Source organism: Mobula hypostoma, chromosome 21, assembly GCF_963921235.1.
Source record: "Mobula hypostoma chromosome 21, sMobHyp1.1, whole genome shotgun sequence".
Classification (NCBI taxonomy): domain Eukaryota; kingdom Metazoa; phylum Chordata; class Chondrichthyes; order Myliobatiformes; family Myliobatidae; genus Mobula; species Mobula hypostoma.
Genome location: NC_086117.1, coordinates 45,131,233 through 45,155,660, shown reverse-complemented (window position 1 = coordinate 45,155,660; position 24,428 = coordinate 45,131,233). Strand labels below are relative to the sequence as shown.

The window sequence follows — 24,428 nt, the reverse complement described above, 5'->3', positions numbered from 1 at the left end:
GTTTCATCCTATTCCCAATTTGTTTTTTGTTTTCCAATTAATTTCTCTCGGAATGAAAACTAACACTGCCTCACGTTGGGTCAGCGCATGATTTGAACAGAACTTCTGACAAACGTTGCTATGTCTGCGCGTTTCTGCATCTACTGATGCGAGCAGCACTCAAGGAAATTTCCGTCTTCCACCCACTTCAGCAGCCGGGGTGGTACCAACCTGCAGAGGCCGCTGCCGCCGGAGGCCAAACCATTATGCTGACTGACAGGGAGAGCGATCCAATCAGCAAGAGACGCTTCCCCGCCGACCAATGGGTGATGGGGGCGGGACTCCCGGCGGAAAGGGGCAGCGAAGAAGATGGCGAGGAGTGGGCTGCTCCGGCGGGAGGGGATGAGGGCCGTGCGGGCGCTGAACGGCCTTTTCGCCCTCTACAAGCCCCCTGGTGTCCACTGGAAGCAAGTCCGGGACACCGTCGAGGCTAACTTGTTGAAAGGTGAGGATCCCCGGGCTTTAAACGTAGACACTGAGCCGTTGATTGCCCACCTATTAAACCGACTCTGGCGAGTCCCATTCACTGCTAGTAACCCCAATAGAGAACACGTCCCGTGCCCCTGGCTTGTGTCCTTTGACATTCTACTGTGCATCCCCGTCAGTTTTTGACCCCCTGACACTAACACCACACACACACACACACTGCAGATTCAGCCATTTCCATTACAGGCACAACCCTCCCTCACCACTGAGGACATTCGTCACTAGGGACCCTCTTCTCATCTCTACCATCAGGGAGGAGGTATAGGAACGCGAAGACGCACACTCAACGTTTTCGGAACAGTATCTTCCCCTCTGCCTTCAAATTTCTGAACGGTCCATGAACTCATTAACACTATTTCATTATTCCTCTTTTGCACTTTTTTTTTGTAACCGATAGTATTTTTTTCTCTTACACTGTGCTGCTGTCGTAAAACAACAAATTCCATGGCGTATGCCCATGATAATAAACTTGATTCTGACTATAATGGCAAGTTGGTCTCTCACAGAGTTCTGCTACTTTCCAATGTTGGTGCATCGAGTATTAAAGGATATTTGTGTGTTCTGAGGTTCTCACTTGCTGTAGTAAGCATGCCGCGGCACAGAAGCGATGCCATCTCTTTGTAGATAAAATGAGGCTTTTGAGAGTGAAATGTAGAGTTCTTGTACAGCCTGGTCCTGTTAGCGTGAAGGACAAGGCTGGCGTGATTTGGGGAATGCTGGTTGACAAAGTATATTGAGGCTCTGGTCAGGAAATAGATTTGTGATAGGTATAAATCGACACACACAGAATGCTGGAGGAACTCAGCGGGTCGGGCAGCATCTATGGAAATGAATAGACAGTCGATGCTTCGGAAGTTTCTTGGACCGAAATGTCGAAATGCTGCCTGATCTGCTGAGTTCTTCCACAAGGGATGAGGGTGATTTTGACCATAGATATAGGAGCAGAATTAGGCTATTTGGCCCATTGAGGCCACTGCTGCATAATGATTAGTCCATTTTCCCTCTCAGCTCCAATCTACTGCCTTCTCCCTGTATCCCTTCATGCCCTGACTAATCAGAAATCTGCCAGCCTCTGCCTTAGATATACCCAATGACTTGGCCTCCACTGCCGTCTATGGCAATGAATTCCATAGCATCCTCCCCTCTAGTTAAAGAAATTTCTCCTCATCTCTGTTCTAAAAGGACGTCCCTCTATTTGAGGCTGTGCCCTCTGGTCTTGGACTCTCCCATCATTGGAAATATCCGCTACACATTAACTCTATTGAGGTCTTTCAACATTCGATAGGTTTCATTTAAGTCACCCCTCATTCTTCTGAATTCCAGTGAGTAGAGGCTCAGAGCCATCAAACGTCCCTCGTATGACAAGCCTTTCAATCCTGTAATCATTTTAGTGAATCTTCTTTGAACCCTCTCCAATGTCACATACCTTTTCTTAGATAGAGGGCCTAAAACTGTTCAAAATACTCCCAAGTGAGGCCTTGCCTGTACCTTATAAAGCCTCAACATAACATCCTTACTGTTATATTCTAGTCCTCTTGGGAAGAATGCTAACATTGCATTCCTCATCACCGACTCAACCTGCAATTAACTTTTAGGGAGTCCTGTATGTGAACTCCCAGGTCCCTTTGCACCTTGAATATTTGAATTTTCTGCTTGTTTAGATAGGTTAGGAACCGTTCGGCCACAGTCTCCTGTACCAATTAAACGGCGTACTGTCCAAATAAATGAAGGGAATCCAACCTATTTTCTCAATTTAGTTTTTGTTCTTTAAGTTGAATAAGTATTGAGTACAGGAGTTGGGATGTTATGTTGAAGTTGTATAAGACTCTGGCGAGGCTAAATTTGGAATATTGTGTGCCCCTACCTACAGAAAAGATACCAATAAGAGTTTAGTGAAAATGTACAAAGATGATGCTGGGACTTGAGGACCTGAGTTCTAGGGAAAGAATGAATAGGTTAGGGCTTTATTCCTTAGAGTGTACAAGAACGGGAGGAGTTTTGATAAAGGTGTACAAAATTATGATAGGGTAAAGGAAAGCAGGCATATTCCCCTGAGGTTGGGTAAGACTGGAACTAGAGGTCATGGGTTAAGGGTGAAAGGTGAAATATTTAAGGGGAACCTGAGGGGGAACTTCTTCACTCAGAAGCTGGTGAGAATGTCGAATGAGTTGCCAGCAGAAGTGATGGATGTGGGTTTGATTACAACTTTCAAGAGATATTTGAGTAATATAGGAGGGCTGTGGTCCAGGTGCAGGCTGATGGGATCAGGCAGAATAAGCTTAGCACAGTCTAGCGAAGCTCCTGTTTCTGTACTGTACTATATCGATTCACTGAGGTGTCACACGATAAGTTCAGGGTTGGGGATAATATATTGACATGGATAGGGGAGTGGCTGAGGAACAGAGAGTTAGGATAAATAAGCCATTTTTGAATTGGCAGTCAGTAACCAGTGATGTGTCACAGGCATCAGTGCTGGCGTCTCAACTGTTACAGTCTGTATTAATAACCTGGATGAAGGGGCTCTGTAGGCAAATTTGCTGATGGTGGGTTAGTAAGTTGCAAGGAGTACGTAAAGGGAATTGGAAAGTGAGTGGGCTGGCAGTTGGAATATAATGTGAGGAAATTTGAGGTGATTTACTTCAGAAGGTCAAATGGAAATACAAATTACTATTTAAACAGAGCAAGGTTTTAAAATGTAGTGAAAAGTGGTCTGGGTATACCACTGCATAAAGCGTAAAAGGTTAGCTAGCAGGTAAATGGGAAAACTGATGGCTATTTGCAAGGGATAAGGAAAATATCAGTAGGGAAGATTTGTTGAACTTCACAGGGCCTTGGAGAGTCTGTACCTAGAGTACTGTGTAGTTTTGTCTCTGTATTTAACTTGTGTTGGAGATGTTGCAGCAGCAGTTGACCCCTGGGACGAAGGGTTTGACTATGAAGAGAGAAGGGATTATCTTCTGAGCTAGGTTTGAATGGGTTAGGTAAATTCTGTGTGGATTTAGAAGGATAAGAGGTGATCTTATTGACACATACAAGATTCTGGGTGGTGGGGATACAGGGAGCATGCTGAGAGGGGTATCTCGTTTCAGAGTAAGGGCTGTCCCTGTAAGACTGAGATGAGGAGAAATATCGTCTGAGGGTCATGATCTTTGGAGTTCTGCGGAGGTGGAACTAATGAATCAGCATCAAAATCAGGTTTATTATCATGGCCCTGTATTACGTGAAATTTGTTGTTTTGCAGCAGCAGTACATCATAAAGACATAAGATTACGACAGATTACTAAATAAATAGTGCAAAAAAAGGAACAGTGAAGTAGTGTTCATGGACGATTCAGAGGGGAAGCTGAATCATTGAGTGTGGGTCTTCAGGGTCCTGTACCTCCTCCCTGATGGTAGTAACAAGAAGAAAACATATCCCAGCTGATGAGGGTCTTTGGTCATGGACGCCGCCTTCGTGAGGCACCCAGTCTCAAAGCTGCCCTCAAAGGCAGAGAGGGTAGGGCCCATGATGGAGTTGGTTGAGTCGGCAGCCTCTTGTGATCTTGTGCATTGGAGGCTTCATACTAGGTGGCGTTGCAGCCAGTTAGAATACTCTCCGTAGTACATCTGTAGAAATTTGCAGGTGTCTTTGGTGACATACCAAGTCTTCTCAAACTGTGAGTGAAGTAGACCAGCCAGTGTGCCATTTTCATGGTTGCATTTAAGTGTGGGGTCCAAGTGAGATCCTCCGAGAGTATAGGCATGGCTGAGACTGATGGACATCCAAACTGCAGAGCTTTCAAGGGACTTTGGGAAGTGGTGATGGTGTCAAGATTGGATCAGCTGTGATCTTGCTCAACGATGGAACAGAATTGAGATGCTGAGTGACCTGCTGCTGCCTCTGGTGTTCTGGTGCCACATTGTTTGCAGTCCTGACACCAAGCTTTGAAATCAGAGCAAGTGATTGCCAGGTTGATGGAGAATGTTCTCAAATATTCTCTGAAAATGTGTAATATCCACACTGGATTGTACAAATCCCAGGGTTTATTTCCAGAGTGATAGAATTGAAAAGTCACGTATCAAATTTTGGGTTGACAACAAACAGTAACTTGTGGTCTTAATATTACAAGAGTCTTGGTAGAGACCTGAGGGTGAAGTTTTTCTACGAATGGTGAGGAATATCTGGAAGAGCAGGTAGTGGTGACAAATACAATATGTTAATTGCATTTGGGTGGGTACGTTGGAAAGACTTGGAGCAAGGTGGGCCTATGGAAGACGTCATGGTCTGCTTGGATAAGGTGACCACAAGGACATGTTTCTATGTTGAATGTTTCTGTGATTCTAAGAAAGGTATAGATAGACTGCAGGGAACGATGATTTACCAGGGTGACACTGGATCTGTGAAGAGTAGACATACAGGCTAGGTCTCTTTAAAAAGAAGTCTGAGTGGTGATCCAGTAGAGTTCATTGAAATAAGAAGTTTATTGATGAGGAGAGAGGTTCCCAGTTGTGAGGAGGAGCAGAGGTGGTGCCTGGAAATCCAACAGAGGGAGTGCAGATATCACTTCAGCAGAGGTCCACGGGGCGGCACTGAGAACTCAACAATGTGGAACAGTACAGCACAGGAACAGGCCCTTCGGCCCACACCATTGTACTGAACTAAATCAGTAATCAAATGTCCCACTAACCCCTTCAGCCTACACAATGTCCATGTCCTTCCATTTCCTGCACATTCAGATGTCTATCCTATACAGGCATTTAAGAGGAGCGACGCTCACAAAATGCTGGAGCAATTCAGCAGGTCAGGCAGGATCTATGGAAATGAATAAACATTCAGGCCGAGGCCCTTCTTCAGGACCGGAAGGGAAGGGGGAAGATGTCAGAATAGAGATGAGGGGTGGGGGTGGGAGAGGAAAGCTAGAAGGTGGTAAGTAAAGCCAGGTCGGTGGAAAGGTAAATGGCTGGAGAGGAAGGAATCTGAGTGCAGTCGACCATGGGAGAAAGAGAAGAAGGAGAGGCACCAGAGGAGGTGATAAGCACGTGAGGAGAAGAGACCAGAGTGGGAAATAGAAGAGTGAAGGGGGAGAGGAAAAATTACTGGAAAGAGAAATCAATGTTCATGCCATCAGATGGAGTACGAGTTGCCTCATCGTAGCATGGAGCAGCGTCGGAATGGGAATAGGGATAGGAATTAAAATGGTTGGCAGCCAGGAAATTCTGCTTTTGGAGAAAGCGGGCCCCAATTTATGTTGGGTCTCACCAGTGTAGAGAAGGCTGCATCGGGAGCACCAGATACAATAGACGATCCCAACAGATTTGCAGGTAAAGTGTTACCTCCCCTGGATGAACAGTTTGCGGCCCTGATCGGAGGTGAAAGGGCAACTGTAGCATTTCTGTCTCTTGCAGGGATATGTGCCAGGAGGACTATTAGTAGGGAGGGATGAATGGAGAAGGAAATCGTGGAGGGAGCATCCCTGCATAAAACAGAGAAGTGGAGGGGGTGAGCAGGGAAAGATGTGGTAGCATTCTGTTGAAGATGGTGAAAGTTGTGGAAAATGAAATGTTGGATGTGGAGGCTTATGAGGGTAGTAGGTGAGGACAAGAGGAACTCTATCCCTGTTAAGGAAGGTGGGGTGAGTGGGGATGTCTGGGAAATGGAGGTGATGCAGGTGAGGGCTGCAACAATGGTGCAAAGGGAAACCCCATCCTTTGAAGAAGGAGGACATCTCTGATGTCCTGAAAGGGAAAGCCTCATCCTGGGAACTGAGAAAAGGGAATATAATTTTTACGAAAGACAGGGTGAAGAGATTATGTCAAGATTGCCGTGGGAATATAAAAGATGTCAGTAGACAGTTTGTTTCCAGAGATGGAGACAGAAAAATCGAGAAAGTGGAGAGAGCCGTCAGAAGTGGACCAAGTGAACTTAAAGGCAGGCTGGAAGTTGGATGCAAAGTTGATGAAATTGATGAGCTCAGCATGGGTGCATGAAGCAGCGCCAATGCAGTCATCAATGTAGTGCAGGAAGAGTTGGGGAGCATTACCAGGGAAGGTTTGGAACATGGACTGTTTTATGCAGGCATAGCTGGGACCCTTGGTTACCCGTTGAGTTTGAAGAAAGTGGGAGAAGCTGTTAAGGGTGAGGACCATTTCTACCAGAGGGAGAAACGTGGTGGTGGAGGGAGAGTGGTTGGGGTCTTTTGAAAAAGAAGCAGAGAGCTTTAGGGCCTTGGTGAGGGTTAGAAGTGTATATCGACTGGACATCCATGGTGAAAATGAGGCAGTCAGGGAATTGAGAGTTGTTGAGGTCAAGAGCATGTGAAGTGTTGCGGATATAGGTGAAAAGGGACTGAACCAAGGGAGATAGAATGGAGTCAAAGTGTGCTGACATGAGTTCAGTGGGGCAGGAGGAGGCAAAGACAGTGGGCTTATTTGGACAGCCAGGTTTTTGGATCTTGGGTAGGAGTAGAAGTGAGCAGTGCGGAGTAACGGAAGAATGAGTTTAGTGGCAGTGGATGGGAGATCTCCAGAGTTGATGAGATTGTTGATGGGGTTGGAGGCAGGAGAAGGGGTTGTCAGTGCAGAGAGAGGAATCCTTGCCAAAGAAGTAGGCTCGGAGACACAGGCGTCATGGCAGGCAAATGGGGACAAAGCTAAGACTTGGTGAGGACAAAATGTTCCACCTCAGAGAGGGGAAGGTTGGAAAGAATGGCGAAGGCTTGACAGGGATTAGAGCTGTGATCAAAGGGGGGGGGGAGGGTTAGTGTGATCAGAAAACTGAGAGGAAGATGGAGGACCCAAGAGGTCATGGGGACCTCTGAGAGTCCCAGGGATGGAGAGTGATGGTGGGGAAGGGGTGCCAGAGGCCCAGTAGCAGCGAGGAAGTTCTCAGCCTCGATGTGGTGGCAGCCGAGCTAATTCACAGTCGGTAGTTGTCCGAGGTTGTTGGAGCTGGAGTTGGCGGCAGTTAGATCCGTGGTCTGGAGGTGTCTAGGGCCGTCGGAACCGAAGTTGGAACTGGGATTAAGAAGAGGATGGCAGATGAAGGTGAAGATAAGGCTAGCTAGGAAGAGGCCCAAGTGCAGTGTAAGTGCTACCGTCGACTAGATGAACTGAATGGCCTAGATCTGTGCTGTATTTCCTGTGTAATTATTTTTACTTGTGTTCTGATTAGAGGGGAGGGATGTCTTAGTTTGGGTACAGAACATTCTGAAGGGGGAGGAAGAACAGCCAGAGGCCGTAGTACACATTTATATAGTTCATGTAGGTGGAAAGTGAGATGTCCTGCATAGCGTTGAGGGAGTTTTGCAGAAGGTTAAAAGGCAGGGCCTCTAGAAGGAGGAGGAGGACAGGTCAGATGAACTCGTAGCTAAAGCACTGAAGAAGGGGATGAAGATTTAGGTAGTTAGATTACTGGGAAGGCTTCTGGTCCAAGTGGGAGCTGTGCAGAAGCGAGGTGACACCTAAATTGGAAGCATAAGAGAGACCTGGCAGAAGTAGATTAAGAGTGGATGCTTGTGGTCTGACAAGTTAAAGTCTTTTAAAAGAAAGTTCATAAGAGTTCAAGCTAGTATGTTCCATTGAGGGTGAAAGACAAAGATGGCAAGATTAAGGAACCTTGGATGATGAAGGGTATTGCAGTGTTGATCGGTACAAAGGGCAGCATGTGTCAGGTAGAGGTAACTACAATCACATGTGTTCCTTAAGGAAAAGAGAAGGTGTAAGCAAAAGCTTAAGAAAGAAGTTAAGAGGACTAAAATGGGAATGATACCCTTTGCAAGTAGGATTAAGAAGAATCCCAGGAGATTCTCTAAGTATATTGGGAGTAAGGGGGTAACCAAGGGAAAAAGTCCCCTTAGTGACAAAAGGGGTAATGTATGTGTTGAGCCAGGGAATGTGGGTAGGTTCCTTAATCTGTATTCTGCAAGGAGAAGGATGTGGAAGATAGGGGAGCAGTACATTCATGGTCTAGAGCACGTTGGTATTAAGTAGGGGGAGGTGGTAGATGTCATGGAACACATAGGGGCTGATAAATCCCCACAGTTAGATGAGACCTACACCAGGGTACTCTGGGAAGCAAGGGAGGAGATGGCTGGGGCCCTGATAGAGATTTTGGTGGCTTCATTAATCACAGGAGGATTGTTCCTTCATTTACGAAGGGCAGCAAGAATAAGCCAAGTAACTTCGGGCCATTGAGCCTTACATAAGTGGTGGGAAATTATTGGAGAAATAGGGACAGGGTTTATGTACCTTTGGAAAGGCAGGGACTGATCGTGAGGGAAATTGAGGAGGTAACTACGATTGATGAAGGCAGGATGGTAGATGTTATCCATGGACTTGAGTAAGGCAAAGAGTGTTGATGGTCAGAGAGACCTTGTCCAGTTTCCTGAAAGTGGTACTATGGGTCAATAAGGTAGTGAAGAAGGTCTGTAGCAAGCTTGCCTTCATGTGCAGAAGAGCTGAACGCTCACCCATTTTCATCACAAAGCCCTGTCCCTGTCACTGCCCACACTCCTATCACTCCTGTGAATATGGGGGGCTGCTGGTGTGGCCGGTGGGAACCGATAACAACTCTGATCATTCCATTTCATTAACAGATCTTAATTCTGCAGAATGTCCTCGTCCCGAATACCAAGTCCGCTTTCTACCGAGTGTTACCCAGGGTGTTAATGGCACTGAAACCAACCTGACTGTGGCACAGCTGCCAGTCCTGGCCAATCATCCACGAGGTAAAGGGCAAAGGAGGGTTGGAAGGACATGAAGGCTGGCAGTAGTGGTGGATTAACGTTGATGTTGAGAGGTTTAAAATGGGGCTGCTGAAGCACAACAATGACTTTCTGGCAGCAAGCAAAACTATAAATTACTGTATTAATCACACATTTTCTTGGAAATGCAAGCAATAACCCGTAACTTCCCTCTTGGAGTTGAACTTTTGAACTGCCTGTACAACCTGGCATTTTTGGGGTTTGAACTGAAGTCTCGAAGGTGCAGGATGGTTGTGGCGGGTATGGGCCAATTCGAGGCTACGGGGACCGGCCCAAGAGCGGAGAATGAACAAATGTCTGGCCATTGCTGGAGCAGACTTGGAGGCAATTCGATACGGCAGAGTTGAGGTGGCAGGGCAGGGGTCCAGGAGTGAGGAATGAGCTGAGGTTGGGCCAATTTAAGTGCCAGACCACAGTGGGAAGGTCCGGTAGGGGCGGAATTGAGGTGGTGGGGCCTGGTCCGAGAGCAAGAACGACCCAAGGGTTAGCCAATTTAAGCACTGGGTGAGATTGAAAAGGGCAGGGTTTCGCGGCCAAAGGGGAGCAATGGGCCGATGTTCACCTTGCTGCTTTGTGAGATTTACTCATCTCTGCACTGAACCGAAGCTGTGGCTGCAACTGATGGGCTCCCGAATCAGCTGCTGTGATGCCTGGCTTCGTGTCTGTGGGGTCACTTTCGTGAACTTCAGTTCTGAATATTACTTTTATAGTTTAAACAATTTGTTTTTTTACTGCACATTGGGTATTTGGTCTTTTTTTAATGGGTTCTACTTGGTCTGTTTTGTGGCTGCCTGTAAGACAAATCTCAAGGTTGCATATGGTATACATGCTTTGATAATAAATGTACTTTGAGCTTCGAAATCTATTGCAGCAGAGGTTCTTTTAATGCTGGGTGTGGGTATCTGCAGTATTGGAGCGTTTATGGCTGGATATGGTGTGTCTGCAGTATTGAAGTGTTTATCTCTGGGTGTTGTGTGTCTGCTGTATTGGAGTGTTTAACGCTGGGTGTGGGTGTCTGCGGTATTGAAGTGTTTATCTCTGGGTGTTGTGTGTCTGCTGTATTGGAGTGTTTAACGCTGGGTGTGGGTGTCTGCGGTATTGAAGTGTTTATCTCTGGGTGTTGTGTGTCTGCTGTATTGGAGTGTTTAACGCTGGGTGTGGGTGTCTGCGGTATTGGAGTGTTTATCTCTGGGTGTGGGTTTCTGCGGTACTGGAGTGCTTTTCACTGGATTTGGACTTTGTGTAATTTTGTTATTTTTAATGATTTCATGTTCTGTGTCACAGTTAGAGGTCCTAAGTTTTCTCATTTGAAAGTGGGAGCTGGTGACCGTTTGGACTACCGCTCATCTGGGGTCTTTGGTGAGTACGCTGTTGATTCTGTTTCTGTTCAGTGTTTTGATATGTTTAAACTCGGTATGTTTGATTACTCAATCACATCTGCATCTTAGCTATGAAGTAACCTGACTGAATATTGCAAATATTAACCCTGAAAAGTATTGGCTGTCAGATCAATTCATGTTTAGTGGATTATACTCTTGGTACTAATCATGTATATTATGGTTCCTGTTTGCAGAATAATTTGCCCAATGTGAAGTGTTGCAAATAACCACCAGTGCTCCATCAGGTTTTTTGAATGTCCTGGCTTTTCACTGTTCACAGTTTGTTTGTTTTCAGAAACTGTTGCCGTTTCAGCTTTCAGAGTCTGTCAGCTGTGAAATAACACTGAGAGGGACTTGGCCTAGTTATCAACCTGACAATATGGAAAGTCGGGTTCAGAATTAATCAGATCAGAGTTAGTGGAGTCCAACAGCTGGGATCCAGCTCCTCGGGAAAAGACTGCGTGGCTAGTACACTGTCCATACCGTTGCAGTGTGTATGTTCTTACCTGCTAGTACTGGCGACAGGCAGCCACTGTCCATACAGTTGTAATGTGTATGTTCTTACCTGCTTGTCTTTGCTCTCCCTGTCTTTCCGGAGAAGGCCATTCAGCCCCTCTAGCTTTTTGCATACCAACAGCAGTGTGCTCAGGCTGCCCTTCAAAGCACAGAAACAAAGACCTTTGAAGCATGTAGTTTGAAGAAGTATTAGCCCCTACCAGCTCCTTGATGCTCTATCACAGGCTTTTGGGAAGAGATTTACCTTAAAGTCGTGAAGTGCTTTTCTTAATGTTTTGCCCAAACCCTCAGATTTTTCCCTTTTTGTTCTCTCCATATCACATCTTTTAAACATCACAACAGGTAACAAAGTAGTCAAAAATACAAAAAAAAACTGCAGGTTTGGGAATCTGGAATAAAAGCAGGAAATGTTGAAAAGAAAAACAGAGATAAGGTTTCATAATGTAGACTCTTCATCTGAACAGGTGTACTTCATTTGAGTACTGGAGTTGGATGTTATGTTGAAGTTTATAAGACCTAATTTGGAATATTGTGTGCTGTCCTAGTGACCTACCTACACTAAAGATATCAGTAAGGTTGAAAAAGTACAGGGAAAATTACAAACGTGTAGGCTGGACATGAGGACCTGAATTACAGGGAAGGGTTAAACATAGAAACATAGAAAATAGGTGCAGGAGTAGGCCATTCAGCCCTTCGAGCCTGCACCGCCATTTATTATGATCATGGCTGATCATCCAACTCAGAACCCCGCCCTAGCCTTCCCTCCATACCCCCTGACCCCCGTAGCCACAAGGGCCATATCTAACTCCCTCTTAAATATAGCCAATGAACTGGCCTCAACTGTTTCCTGTGGCAGAGAATTCCACAGATTCACCACTCTCTGTGTGAAGAAGTTTTTCCTAATCTCGGTCCTAAAAGGCTTCCCCTCTATCCTCAAACTGTGGCCCCTCGTTCTGGACTTCCCCAACATCGGGAACAATCTTCCTGCATCTAGCCTGTCCAATCCCTTTAGGATTTTATACGTTTCAATCAGATCCTCCCTCAATCTTCTAAATTACAATGAGTACAAGCCCAGTTCATCCAGTCTTTCTTCATATGAAAGTCCTGCCATCCCAGGAATCAATCTGGTGAACCTTCTTTGTACTCCCTCTATGGCAAGGATGTCTTTCCTCAGATTAGGGGACCAAAACTGCACACAATACTCCAGGTGTGGTCTCATCAAGGCCTTGTACAACTGCAGTAGTACCTCCCTGCTCCTGTACTCGAATCCTCTCGCTATAAATGCCAGCATACCATTCGCCTTTTTCACCGCCTGCTGTACCTGCATGCCCACTTTCAATGACTGGTGTATAATGACACCCAGGTCTCGTTTCACCTCCCCTTTTCCTAATCGGCCATCATTCAGATAATAATCTGTTTTCCTATTTTTGCCACCAAAGTGGATAACTTCACATTTATCCACATTAAATTGCATCTGCCATGAGTTTGCCCACTCACCCAACCTATCCAAGTCACCCTGCATCCTCTTAGCATCCTCCTCACAGCTAACGCTGCCACCCAGCTTCGTGTCATCCGCAAACTTGGAGATGCTGCATTTAATTCCCTCATCCAAGTCATTAATATATATTGTAAACAACTGGGGTCCCAGCACTGAGCCTTGTGGTACCCCACTAGTCACCGCCTGCCATTCTGAAAAGGTCCCGTTTATTCCCACTCTTTGCTTCCTGTCTGCTAACCAATTCTCCACCCACACCAATACCTTACCCCCAATACCATGTGCTTTAAGTTTGCACACTAATCTCCTGTGTGGGACCTTGTCAAAAGCCTTTTGAAAATCCAAATATACCACATCCACTGGTTCTCCCCTATCCACTCTACTAGTTACATCCTCAAAAAATTCTATGAGATTAGTCAGACATGATTTTCCTTTCACAAATCCATGCTGACTTTGTCCAATGATTTCACCACTTTCCAAATGTGCTGTTATCACATCCTTGATAACTGACTCCAGCAGTTTCCCCACCACCGACGTTAGGCTAACCGGTCTATAATTCCCCGGTTTCTCTCTCCCTCCTTTTTTAAAAAGTGGAGTTACATTAGCCACCCTCCAATCCTCAGGAACTAGTCCAGAATCTAACGAGTTTTGAAAAATTATCACTAATGCATCCACTATTTCTTGGGCTACTTCCTTAAGCACTCTGGGATGCAGACCATCTGGCCCTGGGGATTTATCTGCCTTCAATCCCTTCAATTTACCTAACACCACTTCCCTACTAACATGTATTTCGCTCAGTTCCTCCGTCTCACTGGACCCTCTGTCCCCTACTATTTCTGGAAGATTATTTATGTCCTCCTTAGTGAAGACAGAACCAAAGTAATTATTCAATTGGTCTGCCATGTCCTTGCTCCCCATAATCAATCCACCTGTTTCTGTCTGCAGGGGACCTACATTTGTCTTTACCAGTCTTTTCCTTTTTACATATCTATAAAAGCTTTTACAGTCCGTTTTTATGTTCCCTGCCAGTTTTCTCTCATAATCTTTTTTCCTCTTCCTAATTAAGCCCTTTGTCCTCCTCTGCTGAACTCTGAATTTCTCCCAGTCCTCAGGTGAGCCACTTTCTCTGGCTAATTTGTATGCTTCTTCTTTGGAATTGATACTATCCCTAATTTCTCTTGTCAGCCACGGGTGCACTACCTTCCTTGATTTATTCTTTTGCCAAACTGGGATGAACAATTGTTGTAGTTCATCCATGCAACCTTTAAATGCTTGCCATTGCATATCCACCGTCAATCCTTTAAGTGTCATTTGCCAGTCTATCTTAGCTAATTCACGTCTCATACCTTCAAAGTTACCCCTCTTTAAGTTCAGAACCTTTGTTTCTGAATTAACTATGTCACTCTCCATCTTAATGAAGAATTCCACCATATTATGGTCACTCTTACCCAAGGGGCCTCTCACGACAAGATTGCTAATTAACCCTTCCTCATTGCTCAAAACCCAGTCCAGAATAGCCTGCTCTCTAGTTGGTTCCTCGACAATGGTTGAATGGGTTAGGGCTTTATTCCTTTGAGTGCAGGAGAACGAGGGGAGATCTTCAGATTTATGCAAAATTATGAATGGTAGGATAAATGAATGCAGGCTTTTCCTACTGAGGTTGGGTGAGACTAGAACTCGAGGTCATGGGTGAAATATTTAAAGAGAGTATAAGGGAAAAATTCTTCTCTCAGAGGGCGGTGAGATTGTGGAACAAGCTACCGCGGGAGTGATGGATGTGGGTTTGATTTCAACATGTAAGAGGAATTTGGGTAAGTACATGGATGAGAGGGTGCAGGTTCAGGTCAGTGGCATTAGTCAGAATAGTTGGGCACGAACTAGATGGGCCAAAGGGCCTGATCTTGTGCTTTAGTGCTCTTTGACTCTGAATAAACTGATTGTAATGGAGTAGAATCAAATCCAGCGCAGGTTGAATTCTCACAACACTTTACAAGCAGGCAGCATCTACACAGAGGGTTAATATTTTGGGGGTGGTGGATTGGAAATGTTAATTCTTTCTTCAGAGGCCACCTCACCTGCTGAGTTTTTCTGCGATTTCCTGTTTTGGGTTCTGAATGATCGGTGAAAGCTTCTCAAAGAAAGAAGTGCTTGTTATCTTCACGTGCAGCAGGAAAGAAAGGTGGGAGCAGAAACAGTGTTCTGATGGGCATCGGAGATTTGAGCATTTTGTAAGGGTGATGAAGATGAGCACAGGTGCCTCCCCAGCCTATACACTGTGGAAGTTGCACATCAGTTAAAGTTGGATGAGGAGTATTCTCCCAGTGTTTTACCTCTTGGGTTCCAGTACATCTCCAAGAAGACAACCATTTTGTATCACACAGATTATTGTATTGGTGTATTTGAGGTGTTGTCCCCAGTGTGGAGGTCAGAGTTCTAATAAATTTCGCACCATTGCGTTTCCACAGTGCTTGCAGTTGGCAGTGGCAACAAGCAATTATCTTACCTCCATGACTGTCATCTGACCAAGGTAAGGCTGCAGGGGAGCTGATGACCCTCAGTAAACAAGCATTCCAGTCGTGATCCTTGACAAAGGCTACCTGAGGTGCTTCATTTAGACTAAGTGTTGACATGTCAGTGTGTTGAGATCACTATTGGTGTGTATTTACACGGGGGTGCATTAGATACGAGATGGTCTGAATGGTATCAGAATTATTTGTTGTCTGTGGGAAGGCAGAGCGACTCTCCCTCACCAAGGAGATGGTATTTAGTACTGGGGCAGCACCACACTGCAGGCATTGTGGTACTGGGGGAATGCTGCACTGCTGCGGGGAAGAAGCAGATCGCTCTGTTTGATTGGAGTGTTAAGCCAGTGCTCTGTACTCTCTTTGGTTCTGTGTGATTGAAGTACTGGAATTTTCCAAGTGTCCGAGTCTGTATCCCCACCTGTGCAATGACTGGTTATTCTCTGAGCTTGCTTTGCAATTGGTGTCTTCTGTATTACATAAAGGTAACCAAAGGACCAAGAAATGCATAGCTACAGGTGTTGTGGTTCAAAGTACTGGAAAGGTACTTTAGAGCGTGAATTTCAAGTGAGAGGGGAGGATGGGATTCAGCTGTGAAAGTATGCTCAGTCTGAACCAGTCAAGTTCGCTGGACCGAGAGCAGGAGCAGTAAGCGTTGATTGAGTCCTTTTGCGCACTCGTCCAAGGGCACAATAACCTTGTTTATTTCTGTGCAGGCTTATTACCAAAGCTTCTGCTCCTTTGGCACTCAAAATTGTGTGAATGTCTTGTGCTCTGGCTTCCCAGGAATACACTGTAAAAGGCAGCTTTGGAATGGCAACAGAGGATTTTACAGACACGGGCCGACTGATTGAGAAAACAACTTATGGTGGGTGTATTCTGCAGGACAGATCTCACACAGAGCAACTCATCAGCAAGGTGATGGGTGATAGACCGTAAAACATAGGAACAGAATCAGGCCATTTGGCCCATCTAGTCTGCTCTGCTATACCATCATGGCTGATTTATTCTCTTTCTCAAAACCATTTCCTGCCTTCTCCCCATAACTCTTGATTCCTTACTCATCAAGAACCTATCAATATTCTGCCTTAAATATACCCACTGACTTGGCCTCCACAGCTGTCTGTGTCAATGAATTCCATAGATTCACCACCCTCTGGCTAAAGAAATTCCTCTTCATCTCTGTTCCGGTCCTAGACTACCCCCCACTAAGGGAAGTATCCTCCATGTCCACTCTATCTGGGCATTTCACTATTTGATAGGTTTTAATGAGATCCCCAATCATTTTAAATTTCAATGCGTACAGGCCCAGAGCCATTAACTCATACATTAACCCATTCATTCCTGAGAGTCTCGTGAAACTTAACTGGACCAATGCCAGTACACCCTTTCTTAGATAAGGGGCCCAAAACTGCTCACAATACTCCGTGCAGTCTGACCAATGCCTTATAAAGCCTCAGCATTGCATCCTTGCTTTTATATTCTAGTCCTCTGGAAATGAATGCTAACATTACATTTGCCTTCCTTTCTACTGACTCTGCCTGCAAGTTAACCTTTAGAGTAAAGAAGTGGTCCCAACACCAACCACTATGGAACACCACTAATCACTGGCAGCCAACCCGAAAAGGTCCCCTTTATTCCCACTCTTAGCCTCCTGCCAGTCATTCAGTCAATCCCACATCAATCCACAATGGATGGAGATCATTACCAGATGCCACAGTTTTAAATAAGGGGAAACAAAACAATCTGCTGGAGGTAGTCAGCACGACAAACAGTATATGTAGGGGTGGGGGAGGAATGTTAACTTTTTGGGTTGAGACTCCACCAGAGTGAGAGGTGGTCAGTACAAAGAGGAGGGGGAAGACGGGTCATATGTGATAGGTGAACTGAGAAAGGGTGAGGTGTGACGGGCATCTGAAGCCAAATAGAGGAGGGGGAGGGGTGGAGTTGGAAGACAGAGGCAGGTGGTGATGGGTGGGGCAGCCACAGAGAAAGGCAAATGGAACCAGCTGGAGAGAGTGAAAGTGGAGACAGAGGCTTAGGGGTGATGCGGGAATGCAAAGGCTACCAGTGCTGTAGTCTGATAGTCAGGAAGGTGATAATGAGGACCATTGGGGGAGAGGTGAAGAACAGGTAGAAGCAGAGTCAATGAGGCAGAGACAAATTGGTGAGTGGTGTGTGGTTAGCAGGTGGATGGAACCAGGGTGGACAAAAATGAGTGGTGTGAAGCTGAAGAGAGGCTATGTGAATGGGGACGAAAATGAGAGAATTGGAGTTGAATCAGAATTTGGTGCAACCCAGTACAGAAATATTACGTAAAATTAGAAAATTCCAATGTTCATTCCATTGGGTTGTAAACTCCCCAAGTGGATGATCTACAGCCCACACATAGACTATCCACATGGTTAGCTTTCCCCGGCAGTGTAAGAGTCTGAGGATGAACGGGTTAGAATGTGATTTGGAAGGGGAACTGAAATGGCATGATTGCCATGGTAGACAGAGTGTGGAACCTGCCTGTGCTTGGTCTCACTGATGTAGAGGAGTACCAGGGAGTAGATGAGGTTCTTTTATTTTCATTTAGAGATTTAGTGCAGAACAAGCCCTTCCAGCCCAATGAGCCGTACCACCACCCATCTATTTAACAGTAGCCCAATCACAGGACAATTTACAATGACCAATTAACCTTCTAATGGGTATGTCTTTGCATTGCGGGAGGAAACCAGAGCACCCTGAGGAATGCATGTGGTTATGGTCTCTCTACTGCCCATTATACTGCTGACGTTTGGGGCAGCAATGAAGGTTCCTCCTTCTCTGGCGGTTATCACGTTAATAGCTCGGTTTTCTCTTCTGTCAGTCGTGCAAGTCTGGGAGGAGACTCAGGAATACAGTCGCAATCATATATAGAAGGATTCTTCATTGCTGTTTCTGTAACAGTTTTATTTTACCAGTCAGGGTTGTTAGCCCTGAGCTGAACCTCCGGACCTGGAGGATCGGTGGACCACTGATCTCTAGCCTTTGACCTGTTTGGCATCGGCGACCCTACCAAGGGCCTGCATAGCTCTCCTGGTCATTGAGACACACAAACCTTCAACCTACAACAAGGTTATGGTCCTTTTGGGGGATGCACTCCTTACAGATGGCACTGGAATTGAACTCTGAACTCCAATACACCAAGCGGTAATAGCATCGCACTATAGCTGTGGTTGGAGGAGGTGTATGTGACTCTGTCTGATCCGGAAGAGCTGTTACGTTCCCTGAATGATGGTGATGGGGGAGGTATAGGAACAAGCATTAGATAATGAAAGGAGCAGTTAAAAATGCATCCTCTTGCCCTCTGGCCCCAGCTGACCCATCCTCACAGCACCCCCGAACCTCACTCTTTTGTCTATTAAGCTACACCCTCTTCAGAAACATTGCCCCATGATTATTCTGGCTTGTCACTTTTCTGTCTGTTACCTCTGTGCTGAAAAATGTTGAGCACACCTTCCTTCTCATTCAGATTAGGATTCTGTCACTAGATTTATGTTTGATTCTGTTCAGTCTGATGTACTTAGTGCTTGCTGCCTGTTCTTTGGTGTCTGAAGGGTTCAGTTGCTTCAGTGCTCTGCTCTAACACTGCATGAACCCAGTGCACTAGGGTTATTAAGTTGGTACTGGCAAGGTCTTTACTGATACAGTGATATGTTGTTGCAGATCACATCACTCGGGACAAATTGGAGCGCATCATTGCTGTGATCCAGGGCAGCCACCAGAAAGCTCTGATAATGTAGGTTTCCGGACAAGGAGGTACTTTTTTTGGAAGCTCAGGTGATGGTGGATTCCTAGAGTACAGAGAGAGGGAGGAGGAAAATTGTAACTGGAACAGACTATTGCAATATAATTTATAGAATCAGATTTTGTAATGGAGGCCATTAGGCCCATTATCCTGGTACTATATTTTTGTTAGACTTACTCCTGCTTTTTACCTTAGCCTTAGAATGTTTTATTTCTTTTCACATTTATATCCTATTCTTAATGAATTTACTTCTACTTTTTAAGGAACTGTATCTCAACCTGTGTCAAAAAACTCTCATGGTCCGAGTTCCAATTCCCAGATCCCTGTCTGGTTGTTGATTTCCTACTGGTGATACCATTTGTCTTTGTTATTGAAATTCATGTTTTATTCCAAACACCTCAACCTAATCTCTCTGTAGGGAGAATAAACACACAGCAGACTTTCCACATAACTGAGCCCTGTCCCAATGAAGCAAGAATGGAGAGTGTAATGGCAACAGTTTCACTACCAAGTTCTTTAATTTGGAGCAAGGATTAAAGAGGAGGAAGTACTGGCGCTTTTAAGGAATATAAAAGTGGATAAGTCTCCAGGTCCTGACAGGATATTCCCTAGGACCTTGAGGGAAGTTAATGTAGAAATAGCAGGGGCTCTGACAGAAATATTTCAAATGTCATTAGAAATGGGGATGGTGCCGGAGGATTGGCGTATTGCTCATGTTGTTCCATTATTTAAAAAGGGTTCTAAGAGTAAACCTAGTAATTATCGGCCTGTAAGTTTGACGTCAGTGGTGGGTAAATTAATGGAAAGTATTCTTAAGAGATCGTATATGTAATTATCTGGATAGACAGGGTCTGATTAGGAACAGTCAACATGGATTTGTGCGTGGAAGGTCATGTTTGACAAATCTTATTGAATTTTTTGAAGAGGTTACTAGGAAAATTGACGACGGTAAAGTGGTGGATGTTGTCTATATGGACTTCAGTAAGGCCTTTGACAAGGTTCCACACGGAAGGTTCATTAGGTATTAATATTGAAGTAGTAAAATGGATTCAACGATGGCTGGATGGGAGCTGCCAGAGAGTAGTGGTGGATAACTGTTTGTCAGGTTGGAGGCCGGTGACTAGTGGTGTGCCTCAAGGATCTGTACTGGGTCCAATGTTGTTTGTCATATACATTAATGATCTGGATGATGGGGTGGTAAATTGGATTAGTAAGTATGCAGATGATACTAAGATAGGTGGAGTTGTGGATAATGAAGCAGGTTTTCAAAGCTTGCAGAGATTTAGGCCAGTTAGAAGAGTGGGCTGAAAGATGGCAGATGGAGTTTAATGCTGATAAGTGTGAGGTGCTACATTTTGGTAGGACTAATCAAAATAGGACATACATGGTAAATGGTAGGGCATTGAAGAATGCAGTAGAACAGAGTGATCCAGGAATAATGGTGCATAGTTCCCTGAAGGTGGAATCTCATGTGGATAGGGTGGTGAAGAAAGCTTTTGGTATGCTGGCCTTTATGAATCAGAGCATTGAGTATAGGAGTTGGGATGTAATGTTAAAATTGTACAAGGCATTGGTAAGGCCAAATTTGGAGTATTGTGTACAGCTCTGGTCACTGAATTATAGGAAAGATGTCAACAAAATAGAGTACAGAGATTTACTAGAACGTTACCTGGGTTTCAGCACCTGAGTTACAGAGAAAGGTTGAACAAGTTAGGTCTTTATTCTTTGGAGTGTAGAAGTTTGAGGGGGGACTTGATAGAGGTATTTAAAATTATGAGGGGGATAGATAGAGTTGACGTGGATAGGCTTTTTCCATTGAGAGTAGAGGAGATTCAAACAAGAGGACATGAGTTGAGAGTTAGGGGGTAACACGAGGGGGAACTACTTTACTCAGAGAGTGGTGGCTGTATGGAATGAGCTTCCAGTAGAAGTGGTAGAGGCAGGTTCGATATTGTCATTTAAGAAAAATTGGATAGCTATATGGACAGGAAAGGAATGGAGGGTTATGGGCTGAGTGCAGGTCGGTGGAACCAGGTGAGAGTAAGCGTTCAGCAGGGGCTAGAAGGACCGAGATGGCCTGTTTCCGTGCAGTAATTGTTATATGGTTATATATGATTGTGGCTAACCTCCATCTTCATCATGTTATTCATTACCCAAGTTCCCTCACCTACCATTAGGAGCAGAGCAGGTCTCTCTCAATTGCAACATGAGAAGTGGGCATCACTCAGCAAGAGCAGGGATGCCTGTGCCAACTGTCTTACTATCCAAGGCGTGAAGTGATATGAAGAGACTTTGAACTATTAACAATGACCAGTTTCCAAGTCAGTTTGTTTGGTGGCTTGGAGTCTTGATTAATTCTGCCTTATATTTTGTATACACTGCAGATATTGAGAGGTGGGGAATTGTTTAAAATAGGAATTTTAATCGCAGTCAAACGGCCTGTTCTGTTTTGGGTGGTGGCAATTCTCTTGAGCGTTGTTGGTACTGCACTGCTTCTTGGCATATTGAGAATATTCCATCATATGCCTTGTAGATGGTGGAAATGCCCTAGGGTGTTAAAAGACAAATCGATTGCTGTCGAATACACATCCAAATATCTGCTCTTGAAGCCACAGTGCTTATATGGCTGGTCAACTGTGAAGTACCCCACCCTCCCAGAATGTTGAGGATTTTGGAGATGGGAACATCATTGAATGTTAAAGGCGAGCTATGAAACCCTTGGATAGAATGGAAACTCCACTTCCAGCCAGAATGTCATCTGGGTCCTTCTGTGGTGTGGAGTTGTGGATGCACATGCTTTGACATTATGATGGAAGAAATGTGAAGTAGCTGAATGTGGCTGGGACTAGGACACTGCTCTAAGGAACTCCTGAAGCAATATGCAGGAGCTGGGATAACTGACCTCCAACAACCATGATCATCTATTTTGTTCTAAGAGAGTGCAGAGGGAGATCCCACTACCCACTGTGTTTACTGGGTTTGTTTTTCCTTGTGCTTCATTTGTGCAGAAAGTTTACCGTTTGGACATTTTTTAGTCCACACATGGACCAAGCTTGTAATGAGCTGATGTAGCACATTCCAAGGACTGCAAAATATGCCCAAAGTACACAGTCAGCAAATATAAATGGGCACAAAGAAGGGTCCATATATTGTGGGTCCTGAGCTTGGGGGTGTGATGCTTTGTAACTGCTTTAACTCTCCTACCCTAGGTATTCTGGCATTGATTTGCAAAGCCAAGAAGCGTACGAGCTTGCATGTCGGGGAATGTTACGTCCAATGAACAAATCCCCTCCCATCATCACTGGCATTCGCTGTATAGAGTTCTGCCTTCCGAATTTCATTCTGGGTATGTTGATAGAAGATGGTTGGTTCATATCCATTCCTCACTGTAGATTTAGTTTTGTTTGTTGCTAAGAGTTTGATTCCTCCTGTTGTGAAGGTGCTGACCACTCAAGATTATTTTAGTATCAATGTGGGTGTTAGCATACTAATCTCTGATCTCCTGTGGTACAGTACAGCAAAACTGTCATGCTTGGCATTTTGGCATCAGACCCACCTTTAATTCATAAGACCATAAGGGGTAGGAGCAGAATTAGGCCATTTGGCACATCAAGTCTGCTTCACCATTTTCATCATGGCTGATTCATTTTCCCTTTCAACCCCTGATTAATCAAGAACCTATCAAGCTCTGCCTTAAATACACCAAATGACCTGGCCTGTACAGCCACCGTGGAAATGAATTTCATAGACTCACTCCCCTCTAGTTAAAGACATTCTTCCTCATCTCTGTTCTAAATGGATATCCCTCAAAACTGAGGCTGTACCCTCTGGTCCTAAATTTCCCCACCATAGGAAACATCCTCTACACATCCACTCACTCTATACAGGCCTTTCAATATTCAATAGGTTGCAATGATATCCTCTCCTATTCTTCTAAATTCCAGCGAGAATAGGCCCCAGACCATCAAACGCTTCTCGTACGATAACCCTTTTGTTCCCAGAATCACTTACGTGAACCTCCTCTGAACTCTCTCCAGTATCAGCACATCCTTTTTAAGATAAAGCGCCCAAAACTGCTCACGATACTCCAAGTGAGGCCTCAGCATTACATCATTGCTTTTGTATTCTAGTATTCTCGATATGAATGTTAACATTGCCCTCGCCTTCCTCGCCACCGACTCAGCCTGCAAGTTAACTTCAGACTCCCAAGTCCCTTTGCACCTTGGATTTTTGAGCTTTCTGCCCATTTAGAAAATAGTCTGTGCTTTTGTTCCTTCTACCAAAGTGCATGACCATACACTTCCCATCACAGTATTCCATCTGCCATTTTTTTACCCATTCTCCTAATCTGTCCAAGCCCTTCTGCAATCTCCCTGCTTCCTTAACACACCTGCCCTTCCGTCTGTCTTCATATCGTCTGCAAACTTGGCCACCATGCCATTAATTCTGTCATCCAAATCATTGACATTAAAAGAAGCAGTCCCAACACCAACAACTGGGGAACACCACTAGTCGCCAGCAGCCGACCAGAAAAGGCTCCTTTTATACCCAATTTTTGCCTCCTGCCAATCAACCAATCCTCTATCTGTACTAGTATCTTTCAAGTAATACCATGTGCTCTCATCTTGCTAAGCAGTTTTATGTGCAGCACCTTGTCAAAGGCCTTTGAAAATCCAAATACAACATCCACCAATTCTCCTTTGTCTATGCTGCTTGTTATTTCCTCAAATAATTCCAACAGATTTGCCAGGCAAAATTTTCCCTCAAGGAAACTATGCCCTATTTTATCATGTGCTCCAAGTACCTGAGACCTCATCCTTAACAATTGACTCCAACATCTTCCCAGCCACTGAAGTCTGGCTAACTGGCCTATACTTTCCCATCTTCTGCCCCCCCCATCCTTGAAGAATGGAGTGACATTTACAATTTTCCTTTCCTCCAGAATCGAGTGATTCAACTTTTTAAGACGATATAAGATTGTATTAAACCCACAGGAGTTTGGGAACCAACAGATGCCTTGTCCTGATAATTATTTGTGTGATTGGCCCAGTTAGCTTATTCTTCTCCAATGTCATTTAGTTATTGGCACTTCACTGATGGTGTTTAACTTGGCCAGTCCCACCTGATCAGGTGTTTACCTTCCTCACTTTGAATGTTTCCCTTTCCCCTCAGAGGTCCAATGTGTACATGAGACCCAGCAGTACCTGCGTAAGATTGTCCACGAGATAGGTCTGGAGCTGAAATCTTCAGCAGTTTGCACCAGCGTGCGACGTACACGTGATGGGATTTTCACACTGGACGATGCATTAATCAGAACAAACTGGAAATTACAGAGCATATCCACAGCAATCCAACGCAACCAGCCTAGAGTGGAAGCTGCTCTCCTTAAGGACAGCTGGAGACACAGTGACATTTCTGGGGAAGACATGCCTGCTGGAGTACTACAGAGGTTTCCAGTGCCCTAAGTGGCTAGGA

The 24,428-nt window shown here is 44.9% G+C and overlaps 1 protein-coding gene across 2 annotated transcripts; it reads left to right on the top strand.

Moving 5' to 3' along the window:
• Positions 1-321: 321 nt before the first annotated feature.
• trub2 (TruB pseudouridine (psi) synthase family member 2) lies at positions 322-24,424 on the top strand. 2 transcript variants are annotated; one of them, XM_063073890.1, is made up of 8 exons: positions 322-484; positions 9,099-9,230; positions 10,551-10,625; positions 15,122-15,183; positions 15,965-16,046; positions 18,872-18,944; positions 22,163-22,299; positions 24,126-24,424. In XM_063073890.1, exons 1-8 carry the CDS (start codon positions 349-351, stop codon positions 24,416-24,418), a joined length of 990 nt encoding a protein of 329 aa, XP_062929960.1. In that variant the 5' UTR covers positions 322-348; the 3' UTR covers positions 24,419-24,424. The 2 variants fall into 2 exon arrangements, with proteins under 2 accessions (XP_062929960.1, XP_062929961.1); XM_063073891.1 differs by lacking the exons at positions 15,122-15,183; positions 15,965-16,046.
• Positions 24,425-24,428: the final 4 nt, after the last annotated feature.